At 35.1% G+C, this 27,313-nt stretch overlaps 1 protein-coding gene across 2 annotated transcripts in view; it reads right to left on the bottom strand.

The window, feature by feature from the left end:
- Positions 1–2,697: 2,697 nt before the first annotated feature.
- The window catches only part of LOC145694663 (uncharacterized), a 278,706-nt gene continuing 254,090 nt past the window's right edge, over positions 2,698–27,313 (bottom strand). Inside the window, exon 7 of one of the 2 annotated variants that reach the window (XM_081771132.1) lies at positions 2,698–3,939. In XM_081771132.1, coding sequence (XP_081627258.1) covers positions 3,138–3,939 — 802 coding nt within the window. In that variant the 3' untranslated portion in view covers positions 2,698–3,137. The remainder of the gene's footprint in view (positions 3,940–27,313) is intronic. The other variant, XM_081771127.1, reaches the window with a different exon arrangement.

The following is a 27,313-nucleotide window of genomic DNA, read 5'->3' as shown; positions in this document are numbered from 1 at the left end:
AATGTAACCGCAAGGGAACTTTCCAGAGTTTTGACACGCATTCTGAAATAGATCAGAAAATACTTTCATTGTATTAGTTATTAGCTTCACTCTCTACGTCGTATAGCGTCTGAAATTTAGGCTTCTGAATTTCATTTGCCTACGCCAAGAACGGATTAACCCATCTGGAGGCCCGGGAATAGAAAAGAATATATATATATATATATATATATATATATACATATATATATATATATATATATATATATATATATATATATATATATATATATATATATATATATATATATATATATATATATATATATATAGCACCTACTGACTTCGCCTAATACTTTTCTTTGAAAGTAGCTAAAGTAGCAATGTTAAGGGAATATGTTTCATATTTTTGGTCATATTTTATTTTATGGTCATCATTATATCTTTATGATTCTTTTTAGGTAGCCAGTTGAGATTTTGATCAGAGCAGAGGCCCTTGTCCACCTGGAGGCACGGGGCTACAGCCCCCTAAGCCCAATTTAGTCCGGCCCTGATATACGCTTTCGGCATATTATATCTTCGAAACTAGTGGCATTTGACGAAAGTTCAAGACAGTGTCAACTTTCTATCCATAAATTTCGTAACATGTCACGCGTTCACTCTGACATACATACATAAACCAAAATCTGTGACTCTCTTTCGAAATCTACCTACAAAAAGGTTTACTAGCATCTATTACATATATTGAAATTAAGCTTTATTAACGTTGTTCGAACAGAAAAGCAGTACTTACGTCTCGCCCACAGCACAGCATACACCCATTCGATACGCTCCTACAACAGATTGGCATCATGACAAACACCGGATCTATTATATCAATTTAAGCACCGGAAACCAGTTTTCCAAGCACTAATTATAAATCAGAAATATAATATTACATATACAGTATCAACAAACTTAACTGTTTCAGCTGTGTCTTCCTTTTCCGATAGATCACTGCTGACATTATGTTGCGTCTTCATTCATTCGACCCGTTCAAATACAGAGGTATGTGAGAGATCCAAGCGAAGTACAGAAGTTGTCACCACCAGGCGGCTGCTCTAACCACCGAAGCAGACGATTGGAAGCATAGAATGGAGAGCACTAGGCCCTATTGATTTTTTTTCAAAAACTTATTTACTATTTCGAATATTTCTTATTTCTTTATTATACTCACTTTTATCTTCTATCCTGGTTATATCATACATAAATTAATCCGTCATTGTGAACACAAAATGTCCCGTTTTTGAACATTTCGTATATTTTCATCACCTACTCTTACTGATCATCATTCATACCAATTTGGTTTTCCTAGTTTCAGCAGTTTGGTATGCCTATACTTTCGACATAGGTTTTAAGCGGCCATCTTGGATTCAAGGTGGCAATAGATTTTTCAATTTAGCTTTTGTTTACATTTTGACCCTCAGCCATTTTGCACAGGGTTGTCGTAGAGAGTCGAGACTTCCTCCATCTTCTTTCATTTAACAACAGCTTTCAAACGATGTGCTACTTAACCCCCCTTGCCGGTTGACACTTATGAGTTGGACCCCACCTGGGACCCTGTGAGAGCCCTAGAACAAGACGTTTTAACTTAAATCGTTGTACTTTGGAAGTAATACCACACGTCCTTTCCTGTTTTCACATTTGTCTCACCGTTTCCGATTTATAGGGGTGGCCATGGACTTTTCAATTAAGTTTTTGTTTACATTTTGACCCTCCGCCATTTTGCACAGAGTTGTCGTAGAGAGTCGAGACTTGCTCCATCTTCTTTCATTTAACAACAGCTTTCAAACGATGTGCGACTTAACCCCCCTTGCCATTTGAAACTTTTGAGTTGGACCCCGTCTGGGACCCTACAGAGGACCCTGGGGCAAAAACTTTTAGCCCCAGAAGTACTCCCTTGAAAATTATGGGACACGTGTTCACCGAGTTTTCCATTTATCCAATCGTTTCCGAACAAATGGCCCGTTTCAAATTATTTTACAATGTAATTTTTTCGTAACTTTTACATTACAAAATATGTTGTAACTCACGATATCCTGCCCGGTGGCACGTATAACTTTGGGATTCGTCTAGTTGTAACATATCAAATGCAAACACAATTGTCTCATTCGGATCTCAGCGGAGCCGCTGCGTGACCCTTCCTTGTTAGTATTTCTGACCTAAGGTTTATCGGCGTAGGTGATGAAGTACGTTCTGATAACAACGCTTTGTTACTTTTTGTCTTTGTGAAAACTTTTCTACATTTTTCATGAAGTGTAATACTTCTCAGTCTCTAAGTTGACATTCGTTTCCATCTTTTCTTTAATACTTCAGTCTACTAATATTTTCTGTCCCTTTCCTTTTACTATACAAGTAACACCATCCCCGACGAGTCTCTCACAGATAAAACATTTTGCAGCTGACACCTTTAACACAGATGATCTAATAGACCTGATTACTTATCCTTAGTTACATCTGCAATGAATAAAAAATGTACTAATTTATATTTTATATAAAAAATCACTAAAACAGATTAGTATCAGAAAATTTTCGTTAAGGTTCTGCTACCAAGCGATGCTGAAAGAAAATAACATCTAAATCGTGCGTTTTAGAGAAAAAACGAAGAGAAAATTTCTTGTAGAGAATTTAATGTAGATTATATTTTGTAATAACATGTTTTGCTCTAAAATGCTTTCCATGCTAGATATTTACCCAAAAAAAAAAAAAACTAATTTTTAGCGCTATTTTTCCAAGACGACGGCCAAATCCAGGGTGGTAGAGTGGTGCAAAATTAGTATGTTGTTACAGACACTTATATAAAGAAAATAAAATTTCTTCCAGCTTTCCACCATTTTTTCCTTATTCAACCCTAAATCATCCCTTATTGACTGGCCTATAAGCACATCGAGAAAGGTACTTATTGGTTTAACTACCTAAATAATACCACAAAAAACGATTAGTGAAAACGCTACTATAGGAAAATGTTTCATTTCTCTATAATATTAGTTGAAAACAATATTATGCGTCCCTACTGTAAATATGCCAATAACTTTTAAAACTAAAAGTTCAAAAATAAATATTATGTATGATTCACTATATTCCAAACGTAACTAACGATTACAAAAGTGTTTAAACTATTAGGATGTCTCTGCTACAGAAGAATTCTTATCACATGACTTCATGTGGGTTCGCAAATTCCACTTCTGAGCAAATCTCTTCCCACATAAATCACACACAAGTTTACGCACTCCTGCATGAAGTTTCAAATGTGTTCGCAGATTGTTGTGACGCGCAAATTTACGACCACAAATCTCACATACAAATGGTTGTTCTCCTGTGTGAGTTGTCATGTGTAGTTTAAGTGTAGAACTGGTGGAAAGCTTTGCACCACAGAGTTCGCATTGTTCTGATTCATTGTGACTCTTCATATGTCTTGTGAAACGTCCTTTACTCACCACTTTTCCACAAACTTTACAAGAAATGAAAGTTTGATTGTGATCTCTTTTATGAAAATACAATTTTCTAGTTGAAACAAATTTCTTATCACATTCAGGACAACTATATTTTTCCTTCCGTTCATGTTCGTCCAAATGGGTTTTCAACCTTGCCTTGAATATCTTTTTATTACACAATTCACAGTTCACACTATTCTCGTCCTTTTTATGAACAAGACGAATATGCATATCTCGCTGTTTCATATCAAAAAATAATTTGTCACAAATTTCGCATGGGCAATCTTTGGAACGTGCATTTGAGTGTACTATTAAATGTCGTTGCATAAGATAAAATTGGCTGAAACTTTTGGGACACTGTGAACACTTATATTCCCCGACATTATGCTTCTTCAACATATGATCCCGACGATATTTAGCATACCTAAACATCTCTCCACATATAGTACAAGTCTTGTCACATATTTCTGGGTTTGGGTTTTTAATTCTGAAAGACAATAAGAAACACTAATGTATAATCATATTTATTACAATAGAGGGAGAAAGTATGCATAAAGCTATTCTATTATTTATTAAACGTAATACATTATTAGAAACTTGTTTCTTTGATAATTATACACTTCTTATTGGAAAATTCGTTTTCAATACAAGATACACTTAATTGGTTCGTAACACAAACTGGAAAGCAATCGCACCAAACATGTATAAAATTGATTTTTTTCCTCACTTCTTCGCCGACATTTAACCTTCTCTTTGACTGCAAACTAATTTATATGCTTTATCTTATCATGTTTTGTACAATTTAGTATTAAGTTTGCTCTAGATAAATGTCATAAGAAACACAAAGGTAACGAAAAAAGTTCTTATCGTTCTAGAGCACCGATAAACAAAGAGCAATACAGTAGACGGCACGTACCTTTAGGTTTTGAAGTAGTCCTATCAGCATCCATTACCTTTTACCAACGTTCCTACAGCTCCACAATACCCTGGTGATAAAACTTGGAGGTCGAGGATGAAGTCCAAAAGTGCGTTCCACAGGTCCACCTAGGTGATTGTTGATTTTTGAGAGGTAATTTATTGGTGCAAGTTCCGGTGAATACGAAGCATGACTGTGTCTCCCAGTCAAGTTGCTGAAGGGTCTCCCGGGTCCTATTTGCCACATTTAGCTTGGCATTGTTATGCAGGAACAGCACACTCTTACGATTCACCCAATACCGGTTCCTTCTGCCGCAATGCACGGTGCACCCTTTTCAATTGGTGAAAGTAGAGATCAACAATCTGGATGGTCTGACCAGATGGAAGCTCGTAATTCACCACCTGCCGACAATTCCACCATAGAGAAAGCTTAACCTTTCGTAGGTGCAGAGGTGGTCTTGAGGTGTGAGGAACAGGGTCACATGGTGACTACAAATGTGTGGAGAACCCACCTTTTGTCACCAGTGAGCAAGTGATTAAAGTTCCAAGTGAGCAAGGACAAAGACTGTTACTTGTTCCTTTATGGCTGCAGACAATGTGTGGGGGTACCTACTTGCTTCACTTACATGACTTGCCTATCCCATACAGGTGTAGTCTGACTCTTTCAGCAGAGACATGGAACATTTCTGCAAGTTACCACACATTAGAAGACTATACTTTTCGATGGCTGCTATCAGGGTCTAGTCATCTAACACATGTGGTCGTCCACTGCAAGGTTTATCCGAAAGACTCAATCTCTCGATCGGAATTTCTGGAACCAATGCCTGGAGGTGTGTTCGTTCACAGTAATCTCCCCAAATGTCTGGCATATGCGGTGACTTGATGCGAAAGCTGACAGGCCTACCTTAATGTCATACAACAAACATACACGAACAAGCTCGTTCGATACCTCCACTTGTCTTCGACATTGGACGAACCATGACTTTTCTGTATGTGCAGTGTACCTGTATACCTGAAGGTCGATGATCAGACAAACTCCCGATTCCTTGATAGGCACGTGCGTCATTTCGTTTCTTCTCTATGAGAGCATGATTAATGAGACCTCAAAAATGGTAAGAACTTTTTTGGTTACCTTGTACTATAGAACATAATAATATGGAAGAACTAGATAAAAGTACAAGAACGTGAGTTAACAAGAAAATTAAGGTATATAAATTAAGGTTAATTCCCCAAGACAGTGAAACCTCTCTTAACGGACATCTCTCAATAATGGACATCTTCATAAGAGGACAAATTTCTTATTCTTCCATGCCATAAATATGTGTGGTGTGGTGTTATGAGAGAGAACCGTTCCTTTTAGGGACACCTCTCTTTTACAGACAAATAATCGTGTTCCACCCATGTCCGTTTTGAGAGGTTTCACTGTATTACTTAGTTTAATAATAATAATAAATGCTCAAATGTGTGAACTTACTTTCTTGAACCTACCACTGCGAAGAGCTGATATTATTATTATTATTATTATTATTATTATTATTATTATTATTATTATTATTAGTAGTAGTAGTAGTAGTAGTAGTAGTAGTAGTAGTAGTATTGCAATAGTTGCGTAACAAAATATACTGTTTTCTTGTTTGAGTCTGTTTAAAAATTATATCACTATTCTGAGAGCACCCCCTTTTATTTTGAACACACCCCCAAGTAAAAATTTCTGGCGTACTTACTGTCCCAAACTTTCTTCGATGTCCAAATATGCTGCTACTGTAGGCCTGATTTCACCCCTTTCAAATGATTTTAGGCAAAAGTGTTAAGAAGACAATGTTTTAGCTCTGCATAAGTTGGAGACTCCCAGCAATTTTGTAGGACAAACACATGCTGAGATATACAAAACAACGTAAACGCTTGAAATCGAGAAAACGAAAATGGCGGCAGCCGATGCGTCGCCATTGGATGTTATAAAAAATAATTAATCGTGGTTTTGAAGTACCCTGATATAGGGTAAACATTCATGAAAAAATTAGATTTTTTAAAAAAGATCGAGCGGCAATTTTTCCTTTTTCTCGATCACAGCATGGATTGATCCATATGAAATATTTAAACATAAACCAGTAGCATCCTTTAATTCTGGTTTTATATTTTCGATGTATTAAGAATACGTATTAAGAAAAACACAATCAAATCGATCACGTTTTAGCAGATAGAAGAAGACAATTTAGCATACTTGATGTTCGGTCGTTTAGAGGAGCTGATTGTGACACTGATCACGACCTGATAGCAGCGATAATAAGAGAGAGATTATCGTTGAATAAAGGAAATAATCAATGTCTGAAAACTGATAAATTTAATTTAAAGAAATTAGAAGAGAGCCAGGTAAGAGAGGAATACCAAATTGAATTTTCGAATAGATTCTCGGTTTTACAAATTTCGGAGTGCTTTAGTGTTGAGGATACTTGGATTGAAATTAGAGATAGCATTAAAATTTCAGCAACAGAAAAATTAGGACACGCGGAAATAGGTAGGAACAAACCATGGTTCAACCAGAAATGTATTCAACTAGTAAAAAAGAGAAAAAAGACAAAATTACGTTGGCTACAAAATCCGAATGAAACAACTACACAGAATTTCGTGGACATCAGGTGGGAAACTTCCAAAACTTTCAGAACAAAGAAACGCGATTTTTTGAAAGCTAAAATTTAGGAACTTGAGGAAATTAAGATAATATTAAAAATAAAAACATTCGGACATGTATAAGGGAATCAACGAATTTAAGAAAGGCTATCAACCTCGTGCCTATATATTAAAGAAAGCTGACGGAACAGTTCACACGAACACAGACAGAATCTTAAATAGATGGCAAGATTTCTTTGACGAATTGCTTAACGCGCAGCCAAAAACTAATGTGCATGCAGAAAGGGACACACACACCGCAGAATCTAGCCAAATAGAAGTAGAAATCGCTATAACGAAATTAAAGAAGCAAATCTGCGGGTGTACACAAAATTCCAGTTGAGTTAATTTTAGCTGGAGGCGAAAAGTTGTGGAACAAGATACACAAACTCATTCTCCTTGTCTGGAACAAGCAAGAATTGCCACGAGAATGGAAAGAATCAATCATTGTTCCAGTTCACAAGAAAGGCGACAAAACCGACTGTAATAATTATCGAGGCATTTCTCTTCCGTCAACGTCCTATAAAATCCTCTCAAACATTCTATCATCAAGATTGACCCCATACGCTGATAAAATTATTGGAGGTTATCAGTGCGGATTTAGACGATATCAATCAATTATCGACCAAATATTTACCATTCGCCAAATTCTCGAAAAGAAGTAGGAATACAATACCCCGGTACAGTAGCAGCATATTTGGACATCGAAGAAAGTTTGGGACAGTAAGTACGCCAGAAATTTTTAGTTGGGGGTGTGTTCAAAATAAAAGGGGGGGGGTGCTCTCAGAATAGTGATATAATTTTTAAACAGACTCAAACAAGAAAACAGTATATTTTGTTACGCAACTATTGCAATACTACTACTACTACGACTACTACTACTACTACTACTACTACTACTACTAATAATAATAATAATAATAATATCAGCTCTTCGCAGTGGTAGGTTCAAGAAAGTAAGTTCACACATTTGAGCATTTATTATTATTATTAAACTAAGTAATACAGTGAAACCTCTCAAAACGGACATGGGTGGAACACGATTATTTGTCTGTAAAAGAGAGGTGTCCCTAAAAGGAACGGTTCTCTCTCATAACACCACACCACACATATTTATGGCATGGAAGAATAAGAAATTTGTCCTCCTATGAAGATGTCCATTATTGAGAGATGTCCGTTAAGAGAGGTTTCACTGTCTTGGGGAATTAACCTCCACTATTCTACCCAATAATTTCCTACATGTGAATTGATTACATACGAATTATTGTAATTATTTCGCAAAATTCTGCTATTATTTCAATTTATTCACCTCCAGCAAGTTTTAGTGGGAGATTTTTTTCCAAAATATTAATTGGGAAAAAATTCCCTCGTCCCATGCTGAAATCACATTCGTTTAGTAATTAATATTGTACATATTTCCAATTTCATTATTTTAATACCTATTCTAACTCTGTAGTTAACGTTAATTGTTGTAATATTATTTGATCTCTTAATCTCCGTTCCTGCCCTTCCTGGCTACGCTATTCGCTCTGAATATCTTTCATAAGAAAATTATTCATTGATTTAGTATTTTTTTTCAGAAATCCAGTTTTTCAATTTACAAATATTTTGTATCTTACTATTTTGTCTTCTTTAATATACCCTAATTTTAATAATCCCAGGGCTCATAGTGGTCTGGTCTCTTGTAAATAGTTGAAAGGTGACCAAAAAATGGCCAAAACCACATAAAATCTCACCATGCCCCTTTTTTCCTTTGTCAATTTCTCGCTCTCCTTTGTTGTTTTGTTTCTTTTTTTTGAGATTCCTCGTTTCTTAGGTTTACAAAGTATGCTTTGTAGTTACGGTAAGCAGACTTAGCAGATGTAAAAAGCTTCTGAGTAAGTGGAACCAGTTCTGGCCTATTTCAAAATTTCTTCATCCCAGACATTATATTTAACTTCGCATTAAGAGTTCTCAAAAACGTGAAATATTCAAATTCATCACCTACTCTTAAGAAGAACATACAAAAAGCATAACACAAGACGAACATGATGAACCACACAAACACACACACACAACGTTGAACGGAGCGTTAACTATTACGAGAGAAAACTAAAAGATTATTAAGATAGAAGAAAGAATAGACACAGAAGGGTTTACAACCCCACCTTGAGAACTTAAGCATCCACCAACCGTCCACTGTGCTTTAGAAAGAATAAAAGCTGAAGTGAGAATGAAGCTAACTGTTTCACATACTGAAGCTTTCAGAAGAGTAATGAGTAACAAGTTTCTGACCTTTTTTCCATTTGTTTTTATATTTTTCTTAGAAAACTGCCAATGCAAAACATAAATCACACGAAACAGTCACTTTACCTCTCAAAAAAGTAACTTTTAGTGACAAATTTGAAAAAAATAACTTTTAGTGACCAACTTGAAAAAAGTAAGTTTTAGTTAAAAAAAAAGTGACTCGCTATGAGCCCTGTTCCGCTCAATGAATTTACGTAAATAAAAATATATTTTACAAAAGATTAAGCTAGCGCCAAATGCATTCCTGCATAACACTAGACTCAGTCTAAAATATATATATATATATATATAATTCTTTCTTCAATCGATCTCTTCTAAAAACGTTTTGACTACACCCTTCTAACATCCGTCCGTTGATACACCACTTGCAGAGCAGGCTCGAAACCAGCCACAGAGCTTTGGGGGGCCATAAATATGTTAGGAGGGGCCAAGTCATTAAAAATTCTCTTACAAATATCTAAATTGTGCATTTTGTATTGAGGTCTGGAGGGGACATGAAAAATTTAGGGAGGGCCAGGCCCTCCCCAACCCCGCTCTAGTTGCGAGCCTGTTGCAGAGTAGCACTTACCAACTGAATCTGGTATAAGCTTATTACTATATTGTCACATTTTTCTTTATTGCGGAGGAGGTAGGTGAATGACCGCTCAAGACATTGCCAATTTCAGACATCTGCATCTGTCCATCAATCTCTTTTCTGGGAAACGACTGTGGAGCCCAGGAGGGTAGGTATCAGCGGTCTGTTTTGTCAATTGTTTCAATCGAAACACCGCCCGAAACAATGAGGTCGTGTGGTTCTCGAAGCCGTACATGAGAATGAGGTCGCTTCGTATTTTGAAGTGAAATAAATAAATAAGAATATTGCCTCCTTTCCTAAACGCTAAACCTTTTTTTAACTTGATGTAATAAATAACCTATATGATACTGATTGATACAATTGAATTTGGCGGAGTATTCCTTTTCCATCCAGAGGTGTGTGTAAAGAAATTTGGAGGGGGTGTTAGCGGGGTGTTGAGGGGGTGTAGATTACTCCCTGGTTTGGGAAGAGGAAACAACTGACATAGTGGTCCGAATTTGTTTATGCACGTAGCCCGGGGTCATAAGTTTACACTCAAAAATTTGTCGACTTGTAGCTACTCCCAAAGGCCTGGCAAACAATCGTAAAATTGGTGAATTATGCCAATTCGGCATGTTTCACTGTCCAATATCTCCAATGGGCCTGGATTTAAAAAAATGAAACTTTGGGAATAGTTACCCCTTTAGTAGCTATACAATAACACACAACAGCGTATTTTGTATTTTTGAACAGAAAGTGGTCAAAGTATTAAGGAATTATGTCATACTTTACGAGGTGTTTTGTTCACAAATTCAATTGGAAATTCGTTGGTCTGAAGTAAAATAAAGTAGGATGAACGGTTAGTCCCATCAAGGCTCTCAAGCTCGTTTCTTTCCTCTAGTAGTGACTGACTGTCTTATTACATCCACAGCAGCACTATAAAGAATGCTGGTGTCAGCAGAAGGCGACAAAAATCAAAATGCACACTTGACAGAAAGTCCGTAAGTACTCATTGCTCTTGCTGCTTACTACATCAATGATATTCAATCCTGTTTATTCTTGTTTTAACTGTCAACTCATGCAGGAGACTGTTGTCCTTTCGTTTAATGTACCTAGGTACATTGCCCAGTCAGTCTTTACAGTGCGTGAGAAAATGTAAATAAAACCATATGTATTAACAAAAATATTTTACAAAAATGCTACAAACGAAATTAAGTAAGAAAGAAATATGTATAGGTTCAATAAACAAATAACTAATTTATTAATGGAAATAACAAGAGGTTAAAAAGGATAATGTGTTAAGAATGTTTTTGGCTAAAATATTACTCAAATAATGTGTAGTGCCAATTACTGAGGCGTTTAAATCAGGTAAAAAAAAAAAAAAAACTTAGCGGAATGAAGCTCAAGCACAACCGAACGCATCTGCGCAGAACCACCTACCATGATTATAAATACGGGAAAGATTTGCATGATGAATTGTGTACGTTTATGTGTCATATGTTAGTAAAAACAGTAATATATTGACTATGTAAATACATTAAAAGGACAGTCTCTTACAAGACCTGGAAAAGAATCTCCTGGATTATCGGAGATCATTAGCTATAGATTGGCAAGATGCACATTAATAATTGTAATTAAAATAAAAAAAAGATAAATGATTATGAGTACAGAATTATGTATAAAGGAAATTATTCCTGTCAAGGCCTGGATATAGGTCCCCTGATATTCTGCAGACATATCGGCCATAGATTGGCAAGTTTCCGATTTAAATCATATACCTAAAAAATATACGTAGACATTTATGTTCTTGTGTTAGTGTCACTATATTGTTAGGTATGTTTATATAAAAATAAAGTTCATAAATAAAAATAAATAAAAAAAAAACAAAAATAAATAAGGCGTGTTGACATACATTTTAGATTCACAGAAGATATTACTTACTGGCTTGATGTACCGTAAAGTAACACTTTGAAATGCTCAAGATTAACACTTCTGGAATAGTGATCTTTTCAAGGCAGGGTGAAAAAAAATCATGATTTAAAAAAAAATTGATGATTTTTTTTATTTAAATCGATTTTTTAAAATTTAAATCAAATCATTTTCCTCGTATAATACAAGTCGCGAACTGAACAAAAAAGCATTACGAATTAGTATTAAATGCCAAATATGCCATTTAAGTGAAAGTATTGGAGTTGAATTTTGAATTAATCGCCAATCGTTAACCTATTTCAATCCCAATCGCCAATCGTTAAATTATAAACTTTCAGTCAAGCATCATCCCTATTTATCCTAGGATCATGGTTCATACCTCCTTCTCTTCAGAATAGAACCGCCTTTAAAACGGTAACATTCACATTTTCCCTGTCATGTCCCTGAAGCGGAAAAGTTTGAGAGAAGTCGGGATTTTTTCTGATTTCTTTTTCAAATTTTGATCCCCTCTGGACTCCCCTGTGTTAACGCAGAGATCTCAAGTTCAACTGGGAAATACTAAGGGTGTACTAAATGTGTGTACAAAATTTCAAGCTTCTATCTTGAATAGTTAATGAAGGGGCGGGAAAAATATTTAACAATGAGCTAAAAACATTCCCACAATACCCCAGATGACCCGAATGTAATATAAAAATTTCCTCAGACATCCCTATTTATCCTAGAATCATGATTTGTACATCATTCTCTTCAGAATAAAACAGTTTCAAACGGTACCATTCGAATATCTCCATCGTGTAGGCTATCTGGGGCTGGAAAATCACGAACAAAGGGATTTTTTGTTAAGAAATATCCCGTTTTTTACTTTTTGCCCCTTTGTACCGCCTCTGTTTAAAGGCAAAAATCTGAAACAAATCTGAAAACAATACTAAAAGGTTCAGTAAATGAGTGTCCAAAATTTCAAACTTCTAGATGCAATAGTAAGCCCGCGAAAAATAATATCTCCAAATACCCCAGATTCCCGTATAAAACAGAATCTCAGGTAACAGTTTCCTGAGACATCCTTATTTATCCTAAGATCATGGTTCGTACGTAATTCTCTTCAGAATAGAATAGCCTTTCAGATGGTACCATTCACATGTCTCCATCTTGGGTTGGAAAATCGCGAAGAAAGCTATTTTTGTTTAAAAAAAAAAATCCATTTTTTTTACATTTTTGTCCCTCTGGACCCCCCTGTTTTGACGCAGAGATCTGAAATCATCTGAAAAATACTAAGGGTGCACTGAACGAGTGTGCAGAATTTCAGTCTTCTGATTGCAAAATGTAGGCCCGCCAAAAAATAATAAAAAATAGGCAAAACAAAAAATCTTTTTTTAAATTTATGACGTCATCACGTCCTGTCTCGACGCACATGCAATATGCAACGTGCTCTACAATGCCTTCAGTTCCGAAAAAGCGAAGTAAAAAGCTTTATTGGTACTCTTTTAATCGAATAATGAAGATTTTATCCTACCACCTAAAAATAGGTGATATACAGTAATTTAAAAGGATAAGCGTTAAGGAAAAAGTACAGCAACGCTTATCAAAGTGATACTTTTTTTCTACAAAAGTTACTGATATTTGGCAGGGGCAGATTTTAAAGGAAATTGTAACTAGCTTGCGGTACGAAATACATAAATTTTGCCTAAAGTTATAAAATCTTAAAAAAAAAAAAATCGTAGAGGGGATAGGACACTTCTAAATACGCCTTATTATCTGGGAACAAATATATAGACGCGCACACAAAAGAATCTTCGTCTTAAATGTCGATGGTGATTTCCCCGTTGGAATAGTAAACGATTTACAATATAAACCCTATGTTACGAAGAGAAGAAAACAGGATTGCCCTGTTACCCGTTCAAAACGGGATTTTCCCTAATCATCATGTGCATGACACTTGTTTTCATACCATACTGTACATACCGTACATTTGAGTCTCGTTGTATTATGATTATCATCTTCCATAATCGAAATAACAGAACAGAAACGGGACTTTACTTATTTTCACTTTAAATTATTTCGAAACTTGATTTAAATCAATGATTTTTATTAAAAAATCAAGTGATTTAAATCGTGATTTAAATCTTGATTTAAATCAGACTGATTTAAATCAATCCACCCTGTTTCAAGGCAAAAAAAAAAAAAAAAAAAAAAAAAAATCAAAACAAGGCAAGTATTTAGCACAGGATGTCATTTGCAGTTATAGCCAGACTGAAGTCTATAGAACATCTTTTCGAGACCCAACAACACTTTTATCGTGTATGTTAGTGTTAGGATTGCCAGCAGAGTCTCTATAATTCGATGTCCAAGGGGACATGAAAAATATTCGAGTTATCCAAAATTTGAATTAACCAAAAACACTCATTTTCAAGTAAAATCAAGGGAACAAAATAACTATATATATTAACATGCAGTGCACCTTACCTTTAAAGAACTATACTTTCTGCGCGATCCAATATTGCCGCACACGAACAAACATGTGTACTATATCGAGATAAACTCTACGATACTTAAACATATTTACTGTATTGTACAGTTTCCACTTCCCGTAGAATTTCTACTTTTTGCTCTAACGTTAAAGAAGTAGGTATACGCCCCGCGCTTCGACATTGTGCGTAATGCACGCCCAGATCACAAACGAAATCTGTTTACATTTTTGTCATTGCTTTTAGTTCACTTAAAAAGAATTGCATAAATATCTCGTTCTTAAAGTCATTTGCTAGTGGAGGACAGGATTCAAGAGCGTTTATGCTTCTACAGAAGGGATGGAAACATCCAGGTTATTGAGGAGGAGAGATGCATAACAACCACCTTCTGCCAGATTTCCTTTAGCAGGAGGGAGTCCAGCGGAGGTGGTATCAACAAATAAGGTTTTATCTTTCTTATGGCCGCCTTTGGATAAAATAACAGATAAACAAACACAAGTTGAAATTGCATTGTTCTGTTTGCAATCGGTCAAACACGGCAAATGTTTCCACTACAAATACTTCGAATTATCCACACAGGAGGTTCAAAAGTTCGATTTACCCACGATTTTTGCCATTGTTTTTAATAGTTTTCAAGGGGAATAAACTTTTGTTCGAATTAAAAAGAGTCCCTGTACAATACATGACACAATATAAAATAGAATCTGAACTCGGGTCTCCAGCGTCAAAGACTTCAATACTTTAAAGAATAAGATTCCATTTTGAGTTACAAGACGACCAGTCATTAGCAAGCAATAAGGCGAGGTATAAGCATGAGAACTTTAGTAAATCCAGGGCTGAAAAATCATACTTCTTGAAGTGTTTATTAGTACAAGGTCTGAAATCGTGCTACCAAAATCGATTACTGAAAATCTTTCTACTGACAAATGTTTCATTTTTCAGCAATATTAATTGGAAACCTTTCCTACTTTACATGTGCCAGTAATTAGTAAAGCTGAAAGAAACAAAATACAAATTAGGTCGCATACACGGTATTCTAAACGTAAATGACGATTACAAAAGAGTTTAAACTGTCAAGATGCCTGTGCTACAGAAGAATTCTTCTCACATGACTTCATGTGTGTTCGAAAATTCCACTTCTGAACAAATCTCTTCCCACATAAATCACACATGAATTTACGCACTCCTGCATGGAGTTTCGAATGCGTTCGCAGATTGTTGTGACGCGCAAATTTACGACCACAAATCTCACATACAAATGGTTGTTCACCTGTGTGGATTGACATGTGAAGTTTAAGTGTAAGCATTTTGGCAAGCTTTGCACCACAGAGCTCGCATTGTTCTGATTCATCGTGGATCTTCATATGTTGTGTAACTGTTCGTTTTTTCATCATTTTCCCACAAACTTTGCAAAAAACTGTGATTGTGACTTGTTTTATGGCTATACGACTGTATTTTTGAAACAAACTTCTTATCACATTCATGACAACTTTACCTTACATTCACAGCATGTTTTTCCATATGGTCCTTCAACTTGATCCTCAATATCTTTTCATTACACAATTCACAGTTCACACTATTCTCGTCTTTTTTATGAACAAGACTATAATGTATGTTTCGTTGATCCTCATTGAAAAATAATTTGTCACAAATTTCGCATGGGCACTCTTTGGAACGTGAATTTGAGTATATTATTAAATGACATTGCAGATGACAAAATACAATTGATAAAGTATATATCAGATGGGATTGAAATATCTAAATATAAAAGTACGCATACGGTCTGTAGGAAAGGATATAAACCTAAGTCTCCTTGGATAAACAAGGAATTGTTAAGTTTAGTAAAAATGAGAGATAAATATTACTCTTTAATTAAGAAATTCCCAGATAATATAGATATACGTAATGAGCATAGAAAACTTAGAAATATGGTAACAAGTCGAGACGGCAACTGAAGAGCGAATATTATCACAAAAAATACAGGAATCTTTGTCTGACAGTAGGAAATTTTGGGGTGTTGTTAAAGAAATATAGATTGTATACAATTGAAATAATGATATATATTGTATACAATTGAAAATAGGAAATACCTTAGTTGATAATGAACGTATACCAAATGTGTTGAATGATCATTTTGCAAATGTTGGTAAAACACTAGCATCAAAGGTACCCTTAATGGAAAATACAGCTTTGAGTACGGGCATACCATACAACCGCTAATTCTTTTTTACGCCAGTTACCCACATGGAAATTATTAGAATTATTAGTTCGCTAAAGAAAAAAAGAAATCAGACAAAAGATGGATTACATAATGAATTTTTAATAAATTGCAAGGACACCATAAGCCATACTTTATCTGAATTAGTAAATCTTTTTTTTTACTCTAGGCCAATTTCCAATGCAATGTAAAACTGCCAAAGTCATTCCAATTTATAAAGGTGGAGATAAGTTAAATCCGAATAATTATAGAACAATATCAGTATTAAGCTGCATTTCCAAATTAATAGAAGTGTGTACATAATAGAATGGTAACTTATCTAGAGTCTATCAATTATTTTTATAAATATCAATATGGTTTTAGTAAAAAAATCAAATACCTTAAATGCTGTAACTGATATAGTAGTAGAAATTCAAGAATGTTTGGATAACAATAAACTTGCAGCAGAATTGTTTATTGATTTAAAGAAAGCATTTGATACACTTAAACATAACATATTGCTTCAAAAGCTAGAAAATTTAGTATTCAGAGGTATATCTCTTACATGGTTTAAAAGTTACTTGTATAGTAGGTCACAATATGTCTTAGTAAATGGAAGAGAAAGTAATGAGGCTCAAATAGAGTATGGTGTTTCACAAGGTTCCATTTTGGGACCGTTACTGTTTTTAATTTACGTAAATGATGTTCATCTGCTTAATCTAAGGGGTAGAATAACTTTATTTGCTGATGATAGTGTTATATTCTATAAAGCTGATACTGTAGAGGAACTGATAACATACATTAAAGAAGACTTATCTACATTATATCATTGGTTATGCATAAACTCGTTGTCATTAAATTTAAAAAAGTCTCATTATATAATTTTTCACAAGCCGTTGTCAAAGATAACTCTTCCTAACAAAATTGGAATTAAGAATTTGGAGGTGAAAAGAGTCGAATACACTACAGATTTAGGGATAATAATTGATCAACATTTAAATTGGGAATTACATATTAAAAATTTAGAAAAGAAAATAACTCCCATTGTAGGTATTATGTACCGCTTTAGAAAAACCCTAACAACGAACTTAAAAAGAATGGTATACAATGCATATATACAAAGTCATTTGGTATATTTGTGTATTATTTGGGGACATTCAAATAAATCAAAAATACAACCACTCATAATATTACAAAATAAAGCCATTAGAGCAATGTATGGTCGACCTATGGACTATCTAAGTAAGAGTTTATTTATGGAATCAAATATCCTGCCATTCGATTTATTAATTAAAATTCAATCATGTATGTATGTCCATAATGTACTTTCAAATAACATACATAGTAATAATCTACTTTTAATAAAGAGGAAAGAGGTACATGATTATAATACTAGAAAAAAGAATGATATTGATATTGATAATGTTAATACAACAAAGTATGGTATAAATAGCGTTAAGCATAACATTACTCAAACTTATAATAGTCTGCCAAAAGATATAAAGGACACAAAAGCAATACCTTTATTTAAAAAAGAAATCAAGAAACACTTTTGGAATAAATTTGCTGAATAATCTAGTAGCCATAAAAATGATAAATGAAGACAGTGGATCCTGACACATTACTACATAAAAAAATAGCAAAGAGAAATACTTAGTCCCTAAGTGAACTATTGCTCGTTGGGACATTTTCCATCTACTATCCACATGTTATACCTGTCAGTTATAGGGAACTTGGAGGACCAGTTCCCTTTATAATTTAGAAATATTAAAGTGTGGGAAATCTGGAAGACCGATTTCCTATTAATGACGTATATTAAGTGTGAGAAATTAGGATATTATCAAAATAAATTGTAGGAAATTTGGATTTCCAATTTCCGTATAGTATGGTATTTATGTTACTCTTTTTTTCTTTTCTTTCTTTTCCTCTTATTTTTTTAAAGGAATTGTGTTAGTAAAAATATGTTTTGTTTGTAATGATATAATATATTGAGAACAAATGTAGATATCTTGTATACGAGCACTGGTCTAAATTCTGTAGCATCTCTTTTGTGCAATAAATAAAATAAATAAATATTATCAGGAACAGTGGAATGCATTAATTTATCATCTTTGTTACAAGACCACGAATCAGCAAGATAGTAGGGTTATCGTGCACATCTGGGCAAAATACTTCCCGAAGAAAACAACTTCAAATCATCCTTGCACATATTTTCTGATTTTTTAGTAAATGCCTTTATATCGAAAGGATGTCAGGCATGTTTGCAGGGAATTTACCGTTAGTTCAGCGGATATAAGAAATAATGACGAAAACATTTTCCCATCCATTGATATAATGGGCATTATCATATACGAGTCCGTAACTGCTGTCGTTGAACTATACACTCGTTCAACATCTTTTATTTGGCAATGTCCCGCCTGACTGCATTTCTTTGTCGAATATACTTTGATCTGTTAAAAATTTGGCTTAAATTGAGGTTTTCTTTTACAATCACAGACTTCAGCAACAAACTTTTCTGCAATTTGATGTAACCCTTGCTCATCTTTGGTTACTTTGGACACGGAATGAGTAATTTTGCGTGACAAATATTGTTATGCTTTTATTTATTTATTTATTTTTACCCAAGACCAAGATGCTTTGAATTGAAGAATGTAAGTTGGATCCACGTCATTTTATATATATGCGTCGCCTACATTTTAGTTGTACGATCATGAACTATTCCATTCATGGCCAGTGTTCTTTTCAAACTTTGTAATACCTCATCGTTTATTTTTCTCACAGACACTTTGTTTCAGTTTAGTTCAAAGGTACAAAGGGGCAGAAACTTGTAGAGTGAAAACACAGATGACACTTTTCTTCTTTTACCTAAAGTTTTTTCCGTCTCCATCCAGTAGCAATACATATTTTCTAACTGTTGGTTTAATATATTTTGTAGGCTCCTTATTAGGTGGGGATGGAGCGTAGGGAAACTACTACTCTGGTTGGAATTACTATATCTTCGATCATGCATTGATGCATCCGTTACAGCAGTTTCTTCCCGAGAGTCACTGTCACTATTCTTATCACAATCACTGTCTCTCTCGTTCTCATCTGACACGCTAACATCTATCTCTAACTTTTGATATTCTTCGACCACTGTATCAATATTCACTAATAATTACATTTCAGATCTTCTGCACAGGGATTATTGTCGCACATCCGAAACTTACGCACTAATAATGGCACAACTACCTGGGGATTCATATTCATGCCCACAAGAAGAAATAACTATTTCAAATGATGAATTAGAATGTACCGTGTCACTTTCTAGTACTTGCTTAACACTGGCTTACCAATCAAGAGCACATTAACCTTCCTACCAGCCACTTTATCTTACTTGACTACATCACTGATTACGCAGATATTAGCTAATGAGCTTTCTCGCTTATGTTCTGTCTGCAAATAGCACACACAGTAGGTGGCAAGGATTCACCTTTGGTCTCTTCTTTCTCTGCCGTCAATGACCATCTTTTCCTTACTCGCAACTATTCTGCATGTAAACACACTTTCACTTTGGTCTGTATAAAAACCAGAGTTCTCCAAGCTCTAGCTTTTGCGTCATACTGGTGAGACTTTCACAGAGTTTTTGTGCGTCCTTCTTGCATGTTACTTCTCAACTCACAACATTAACTACAGAATGTTAACACCAATGTATTCCTGATAAAATTTCAATGTTATTTCATATGCCACATGACTCACTTTCTCTCTTATACTGTGAATCCAAATTCAATATGGCCGTCATAATGTTCATTACCTATAACAGATCTTACCGTGCATCTACTACTAAATATTTAGCTTCATTTCTGTGAACATCCAGGCGCGGAACGAGTGATTCATTAGCTTTCTGTGTTGCTGGGCCCTACGGACGGCCATATTTCTTTTGTCTCTCATGCTTCTCCATGTTGCCCTCAGCCGCTATAAATTTGCATATATACACTCATGTCCAAAATGATTGCCGCATATTTATAACTATCTTCTTGTAAGAATATAATTTGATAATGATTTTGCAGGGTACTTTTCATACTGATACTATATATATAATCGGGAAATGTATATTTGTGGTAAATTTCATAGCAAAAGAATTATAAATATGAAAATTAGAGTCAGTAAAACAAGATGTTGCTAAATGGACAAGAAAGTATTATTTTCGTTTTATTGCTCTTATTTACTGCTCTTTTGAGATTAAATTTGCCACATACATGTATTTGCCGATTATACACATACTAACATTGTAAGAAATACCGGACAAATTCGTTATCAAATTATATTCCTACAACAACATATTTATAGACATGTGACAAGAAGTTTGGACATGAGTGTACATAGTTTCACATCCTCCTTCATATTTGATACATATCGTTCGGCAACTCGTGTGCCCCATTTGGATTCTTCCCTGGTGAGTATGAAACTGAATCAGAAAAATATTACAAGCCTTTATACAGACAAATGAAGGTAATAGGTAAAAGTTATTTATATTCTAAATAAACTTTTGCAAATAAATAAGAACATAATATTGCATTTTACGATAAGCTATTATTTTCCCAGCCCTTCCCACTGGTTTAGAAACTAGCACGTTCCTCTTTGTCCACATGCCAAGTTAGATTCCAGGTGGGTAAATACAAAAATGTACTTTTTTTCATCATTCAATTTATAAATAAGTATTCTTCTTAAAGGGCATAATCTGGGGACGCTACAACCTAAACAATTCATTTAATATTTCATTTGAATAATTTCCATTGATTCTATAGCTTACACATCAAGTTATTGAAATCGGGCTATATACAATCATGTATACCTAGGTATATATGCCTTTTCGCAATCGGCGTGAATTTGAATGAGGTGTTTCTTTGTCTTGTTCAAAAAGTCCATGTTGTTGTTTGTTGGAATTCTCATTCTACCACTACTACTACGACAAGACGCTTCGCCAGTAAGGTTTTATTTGCGTCATACCCTCTGCAGAATTCGAAATTTTACATTGTACTCTATTGATCAAATCTACAATATTAAGCAAGCTGCAGAACACATAGCCACAATGTAAAATTGTTTGGAAAGTTCGGACGGCCACCATTTTTTACATTTTTCACCCTATTTGACTGATAATACTTTTATTCGATTCAACGTATCAAGAAACCTGAACATAGATACCTGAGACGCCTATTTCAGGCAACAATGAAACTCCGGTATTTTTGCCTTCCCAGTCCAAAACATTCTTCCCCTAGAAGTTTTTATGGACTCTTCGGCTTTGTAACTCTCATGTCTAAGGCGACGTATTACCACAGTTTTCTGGATGAAGGAATAATTCATTTTTAGAAGACTCTTTTACTTGTACTAACACTACATATTCAAAAATTCGCAAACTATCTGCGCACCAGCATTCCCCTTATTCCTCTATATCTCCGGAACGGTTGAGATCGAGGGTTTTCCCCTCTAATGGGTTTAATTGTACACAAAAACAATTCGTTTGCGCATAAACTCGTCCACAATTTCGTGTCACACTTGAATCGGTTTCCCCGTAAGAGCTGCCCGTGGCGATGTAACGAAAGACTGAAATGTCGTAAGTATTGTGGTATAAACCATTTTCGTTTTTCATTTACTTTCAATAACTTACGTACGGTTTAGCGATCAACTTTGCACAATTGTGTGATAATAAAATATATGCATTAAATTTAATTTCTGGATCATAAGGTCCCTTACTTTATAAAACTCTTGTGTTTTCATACACTGTTTATAAATGTACTACAGTAGCATAACATAAATATTAGAGAACTATTAAAAGATCAGTTGAACAGTGTGTGACCAACGAGGTGTGCAAAATAGGGCTGGAATTAACAATATAACAGTTTTTTTCAAAGTGGTGCTTTTTTGTGACAGACTATGGAAACTGCGAAATCTTGCAAAGTATCAGCAAAAGAGCACAGTCCTAACCGGTGAAAGCCCATGGGAAACCATCGCTACATCTCTCAGGAGTATGCATGCTCCACATCGGTAGAGCAATAATCTTAGAATTCCATAATCAGACAAGTCAGCTCCTTCAATCTTTCAACCCTCACTACTGGTAATATATCTCTAGAAAAGCAAAATCGTCGAGGATCTAAGTAACAATGACCACAAAATCACAAATACCACAAAACACCATCGAAGAAAGTAGAATGAACATTCACTTCAATTTCTTCACCTTTTACGCTAAACAATTGTTCATCTTCACTTTCTTCCTCTTCCGCTTGCAACATGCAATTTTCGTTTGCTTCCTTTCCAGCTTTCTTTAAAATATCACTAAACTGTTCTTCGTTCACATGTTTCTTCAGGAGTTCAAGCCATTTCTTCGTAGTGGCTGGCGTTGGGTCTCCACAACTTCATTCACGAAACGTTCTGAAATCCGAGGTATTTATCATTTTGTGGATATATTACTTCAGATACATTCTTACCAATTCTTTTCCACAAAAGGTATGGACCACGGAAGACTTCACAAATCTTCGCTATGCCTCATCCACTAGGCTACTAACGTTATACTGGCGTAAGAAAACTAAATCGCCTTCACACAATGTTCTTTTTGCTTATTGAGGACCATTTAACTTTTCATTTCGTTTCTTGATGATGAAAAATCCTTCCTTCGTCGTAAATCGTCCATGATTAATTTTCCACTCCAATCTATGCCTTCCAATGCATCACTTTCCTCATTATTCAGCACAATACCAAAATGAGATAATGCAAACTCTTCCGGTTTGATTTTAAGGTGTAGTTCTGGTGGCGCTATTCCCAAACTGGCACTATTGGTATAATTCAGGAACAAAAGCACTTGCACAACATATTCTAGTCAAGAAGAATGAAAATCGTAGCATAACACACACAGAATCCATTCTAAATCGACATGGAATCTCTCAGTCATTTCCATACGTGTGGTAAGGCGCAGTATAGCGTATCTTAATACTGTAAGATTCCATGGCTTGCACAAATTCTTTGCCAATGAATTGAGGTCCATTATTCACGAAGATGGTCATGAAAATTCCAAGGTGAAGCATGTACAGTTCAGTAACATTAGTAACCTAGTGGATAAGCGAATAGCGAAGATTTGTGAAGTCTACCGTGGTCCATATCTAGTATGGAAAAGAATTGGTGAGAATGTCTCTGAAGTAATAAACTAATGAAGTAATAGATGGTCAGAGAATGTCTCTGACCATCTTCGTGAATAATGGACTTCAATTCATTGGCAAAGAATTTGTGCAAGCCATGGAATCTTACAGTATCAAGATACACTATACTGCGCCTTACCATACGTAAGGAAATGTGACTGAGAGATTCCATGTCGATTTAGAATGGATTCTGTGTGTGTTATGCTACGATTTTCATTCTTCTTGACTAGAATATGTTGTGCAAGTGTGTTTGTTCCTAAATTATACCAATAGTGCCAGTTTGGGAATAGCACCAGTAGAACTACACCTTAACATCAAACCGGAAGAGTTTACATTATCTCATCTTTGTATTGTGCTGAATAACGAGAAAAGTGATATATTGGAAGGCATAGATTGGAGTGGAAAATTAACTATGGCCGATTTACGACGAAGGAAGATCATCAATCAACGAAACGAAAGGTTAAATAATCCTCAAGGAGAACGAAGAACACTGTGTGAAGGTGATTTAGTTTTCTTACGCCAGTATAACATTAGTAGCCTAGTGGATAAATGCATAGCGAAGTTTTGCAAGGTCTACCGTAGTCCATACCTATTGTGGAAAAGAATTGGTAAGAATGTCTTTGAAGTAATAGATCCACAAAATGGTAAATACCTCGGATTTCAGAACGTTTCGAGAATGAAGTTATGGAGGCCAACGCCTGCCACTAGTAAGAAATGGCTTGAACTCCTGAAGAAACACATGAACGAAGAACAGTTTAGTGCTATTCTACAGAAAGCTGGAAAGAAAGCAAGCGAAAAAAGAAGAAAGTGAAGATGACGAACAATTTGTTCCTCTTGAGACAAAGGGTATATCTCATTTTCGTAATTTTTCCAGGAGACGACTTTAAACCTTTTCTCATTATTTATTATATCGTCTTCTTTTAAAATTCCGTTTGATATCCTTCGTTCAGGTATATAACACGAGGTCAAATTAAATTTTAAAAGAAGACGATAGAATAAACAATGAGAAAAGGTTTAAACTTGTCTCCTGGAAAAGTTAAGAAAATGAGATACGCCTCTTTGTCTCGAGAGGGACGAATTGTGCATCGTAGAAGGTGAAGAATGTGAAACGAAAGTTCATTGTACTTTCGTCGACGATGGTGTTTTGTGATACTTACATCATGGCTACTTAGATGAGCGACGATTGTTTACTTTACTAGAGATATATTACCAATAGTGAAAGCTGAATGAGCTGATTTGTTGCCAGATTATTATGGATTTTTATGAGTTTGCAGATAAAGAGCTGTTCAAGTTAGAACTTAGAGTATAGAGATATTTTACTATTCTCTGTTTCACCTTATGAAGAATATAAAACGGAAATATGTCAGACGCGTCAAACCAGTGTAGCCAATAGCAAAAAGTGTACTTTTCTGTCAGAAAAGATTAAAAACATGTGCATATAGTCTCGTACAATAAGGTTACGGTTGCCTCTATTCGTGGAACAAGTGGGAAGTGAATGACACAAGTCACTTTATGTAGATATTTATAACAGTATCTTTAATTAAATAACTTAATAGTGTGTGTAATACAATTTTCTGTATGGCCAAACGGCAAAGCAGAATGAAAAGATTTTCGGTTTGTATTAGACCTCAATGTCAATTGAGATTGTTATCATATTACTTTGATTATGACACTATACCAAGAAAGAAAAAAAAAGAGTATTTCACTAGCCACTCAACTTAGAAAGCTGAAATTCGCCTTTTCTTTTCTTTTTTCTTTTAATAAGCAGATAGCCTTGCAATTTTAGTTGTTTATAATTCCCTTCAGATTCTACACCCTTCTAACATTCAATTTTCTTACACACTCCTTGATAGAAAAGGAATGCAATTCTATCTTCAAATCCAATTCTATCAATCAGTATCATACAGCGCTGTAACTTAGGTTTTTTTTTCTGGGGGGAAATCATTAATACGCGTATTTGAGCCCCCTAGAAAAATTGTTTTTCTAATTCTTGGGCTCACTCTTTCCATCTTTATCTTACACTTTATGCCCCCCCCCCCGGATCCTGAGGGTCCGGCCCGTACCGCAAGGTCTGCTGGGCCGTTAGACAATTCCATACATGACAATTTAATTAAGGGGACAATATTGACAAACCTCAAAGCTATACGAATAAGTATTATTTCTAGGACACCCAATAGTAGACATTTTTTTACTGAAATGAGCCCACGACTTACTTTATTTATCTTTTATGTGCTGTTTTGTTTATGTAATGTAGTGAACTTGTTTGATGTTTCATTTATAATTTCATGTTCATATCGTATATCTAGTAAGAAAATTTTGTCTTAAAATGGGCCCCCTTCAAACGGTGGGGAGCTTCCCTGGGAGGGCAGTTGCCTCTCCTGCCCCCCTTCACAAGTTACGGCCCTGGTATCATATGTTTATTAAAAGTATTAGGTTTGCTTATTTATTAGTAGAAAAACGAGCCGGTTTAAAACCAAAAATGGTTTTGGTGGATTCAGTTAGTGACAGAATTTAAAACGTTTTCCAAGATTGTGGTAAAAATAAATTAAACTGTAGAGTTGACTCGCGTGGCAGGTTATAAATTGTTCGAGTGTTCAGCTAGCACAATAATATAAGTACTTGCAACCCTAACTGTAGCCGATGACAAAAGAAAAAGGATGACGCAAGTATGATGGTCAAATTTACTCTCACTTAAATATCAGAGTATCGAAAAACTTTTTAAAATGTAGAAACTTTTGCAGCAGATAAACGAAGAAAGTAAGACTGATTGTTAGAATAGCAATAGAGGTATGCAAACTCATTCTTTATCAGTTAAACTTCTTACGATAGGGTAAGTTTGGCAACATGAGCTCAGTTGTTGCCACGTAGCTGGTCGTCGGAAGCGCTACGCATGATAGTTTTGATTCACTTTGATCTGTGCTAGTTCAGCGAATTTTTGGTGCGCGTATCTTCTGTTTTGTTTTATTTTGTATATTTTTCTTCTTATAGTTACTTCGTGTGTTATCTAGTTTATTATTAGTGTTGTTATTAGTTAATTTTGTGTTTAACTGCTATAGTGCCTTTTTTTTTTTTTGAGAGAGAATGACTGAAAATTCCCCATATTGTTATAAGAAACAAAGAAAGAAAGGGAAACCTCTTTCTACTGGTGAGAAAACAATGTTATTAAACGTGTATTCATATTTTCGAAACCAGGCAGCGAAGGGGGGTATTGAAACTGTTTCAGAAGCAATGAGGAAGACCTCTGAAGCAACATTAGTGGGAATCACAACTATATCGAAAGTGCGTCAGGAATTCCATCGCACTAAAGGAAAAGTTTCTACTCCACGCAAGAAAAGACCAAGCGACAATAAAAATACAAGGCTGGAGAAATATGACTCTTTTACCCAAGCAGCAATACGCCGCAAAATTCATAAAATGTATAGGGACAATGAGCTTTCTTCTTTGCGGAAAATTCATCGCATTATTGCAGAGGACGACGACCTGCCTACTTTATCATTATCGACGTTGCATCGCCTTCTACTTGACATGGGATTCAGCTTTATGTCTCGTAAGCGCCGATCACTGTTGATTGAGAGAGAGGACATTATCGCATGGAGGCATCGATATTTGAAGAATATTAAGCAACGGAGACAAGAAGGTAAGTGCATTGTTTATACTGACGAAACCTGGGTCAAAGCTGGTCA

Source organism: Thermobia domestica, chromosome 9, assembly GCF_964235325.1.
Source record: "Thermobia domestica chromosome 9, izTheDome1.hap1.1, whole genome shotgun sequence".
Lineage (NCBI taxonomy): Eukaryota > Metazoa > Arthropoda > Insecta > Zygentoma > Lepismatidae > Thermobia > Thermobia domestica.
Note: the sequence above shows the minus strand (reverse complement) of the source record. Positions and strands in the feature narration are given on the sequence as shown.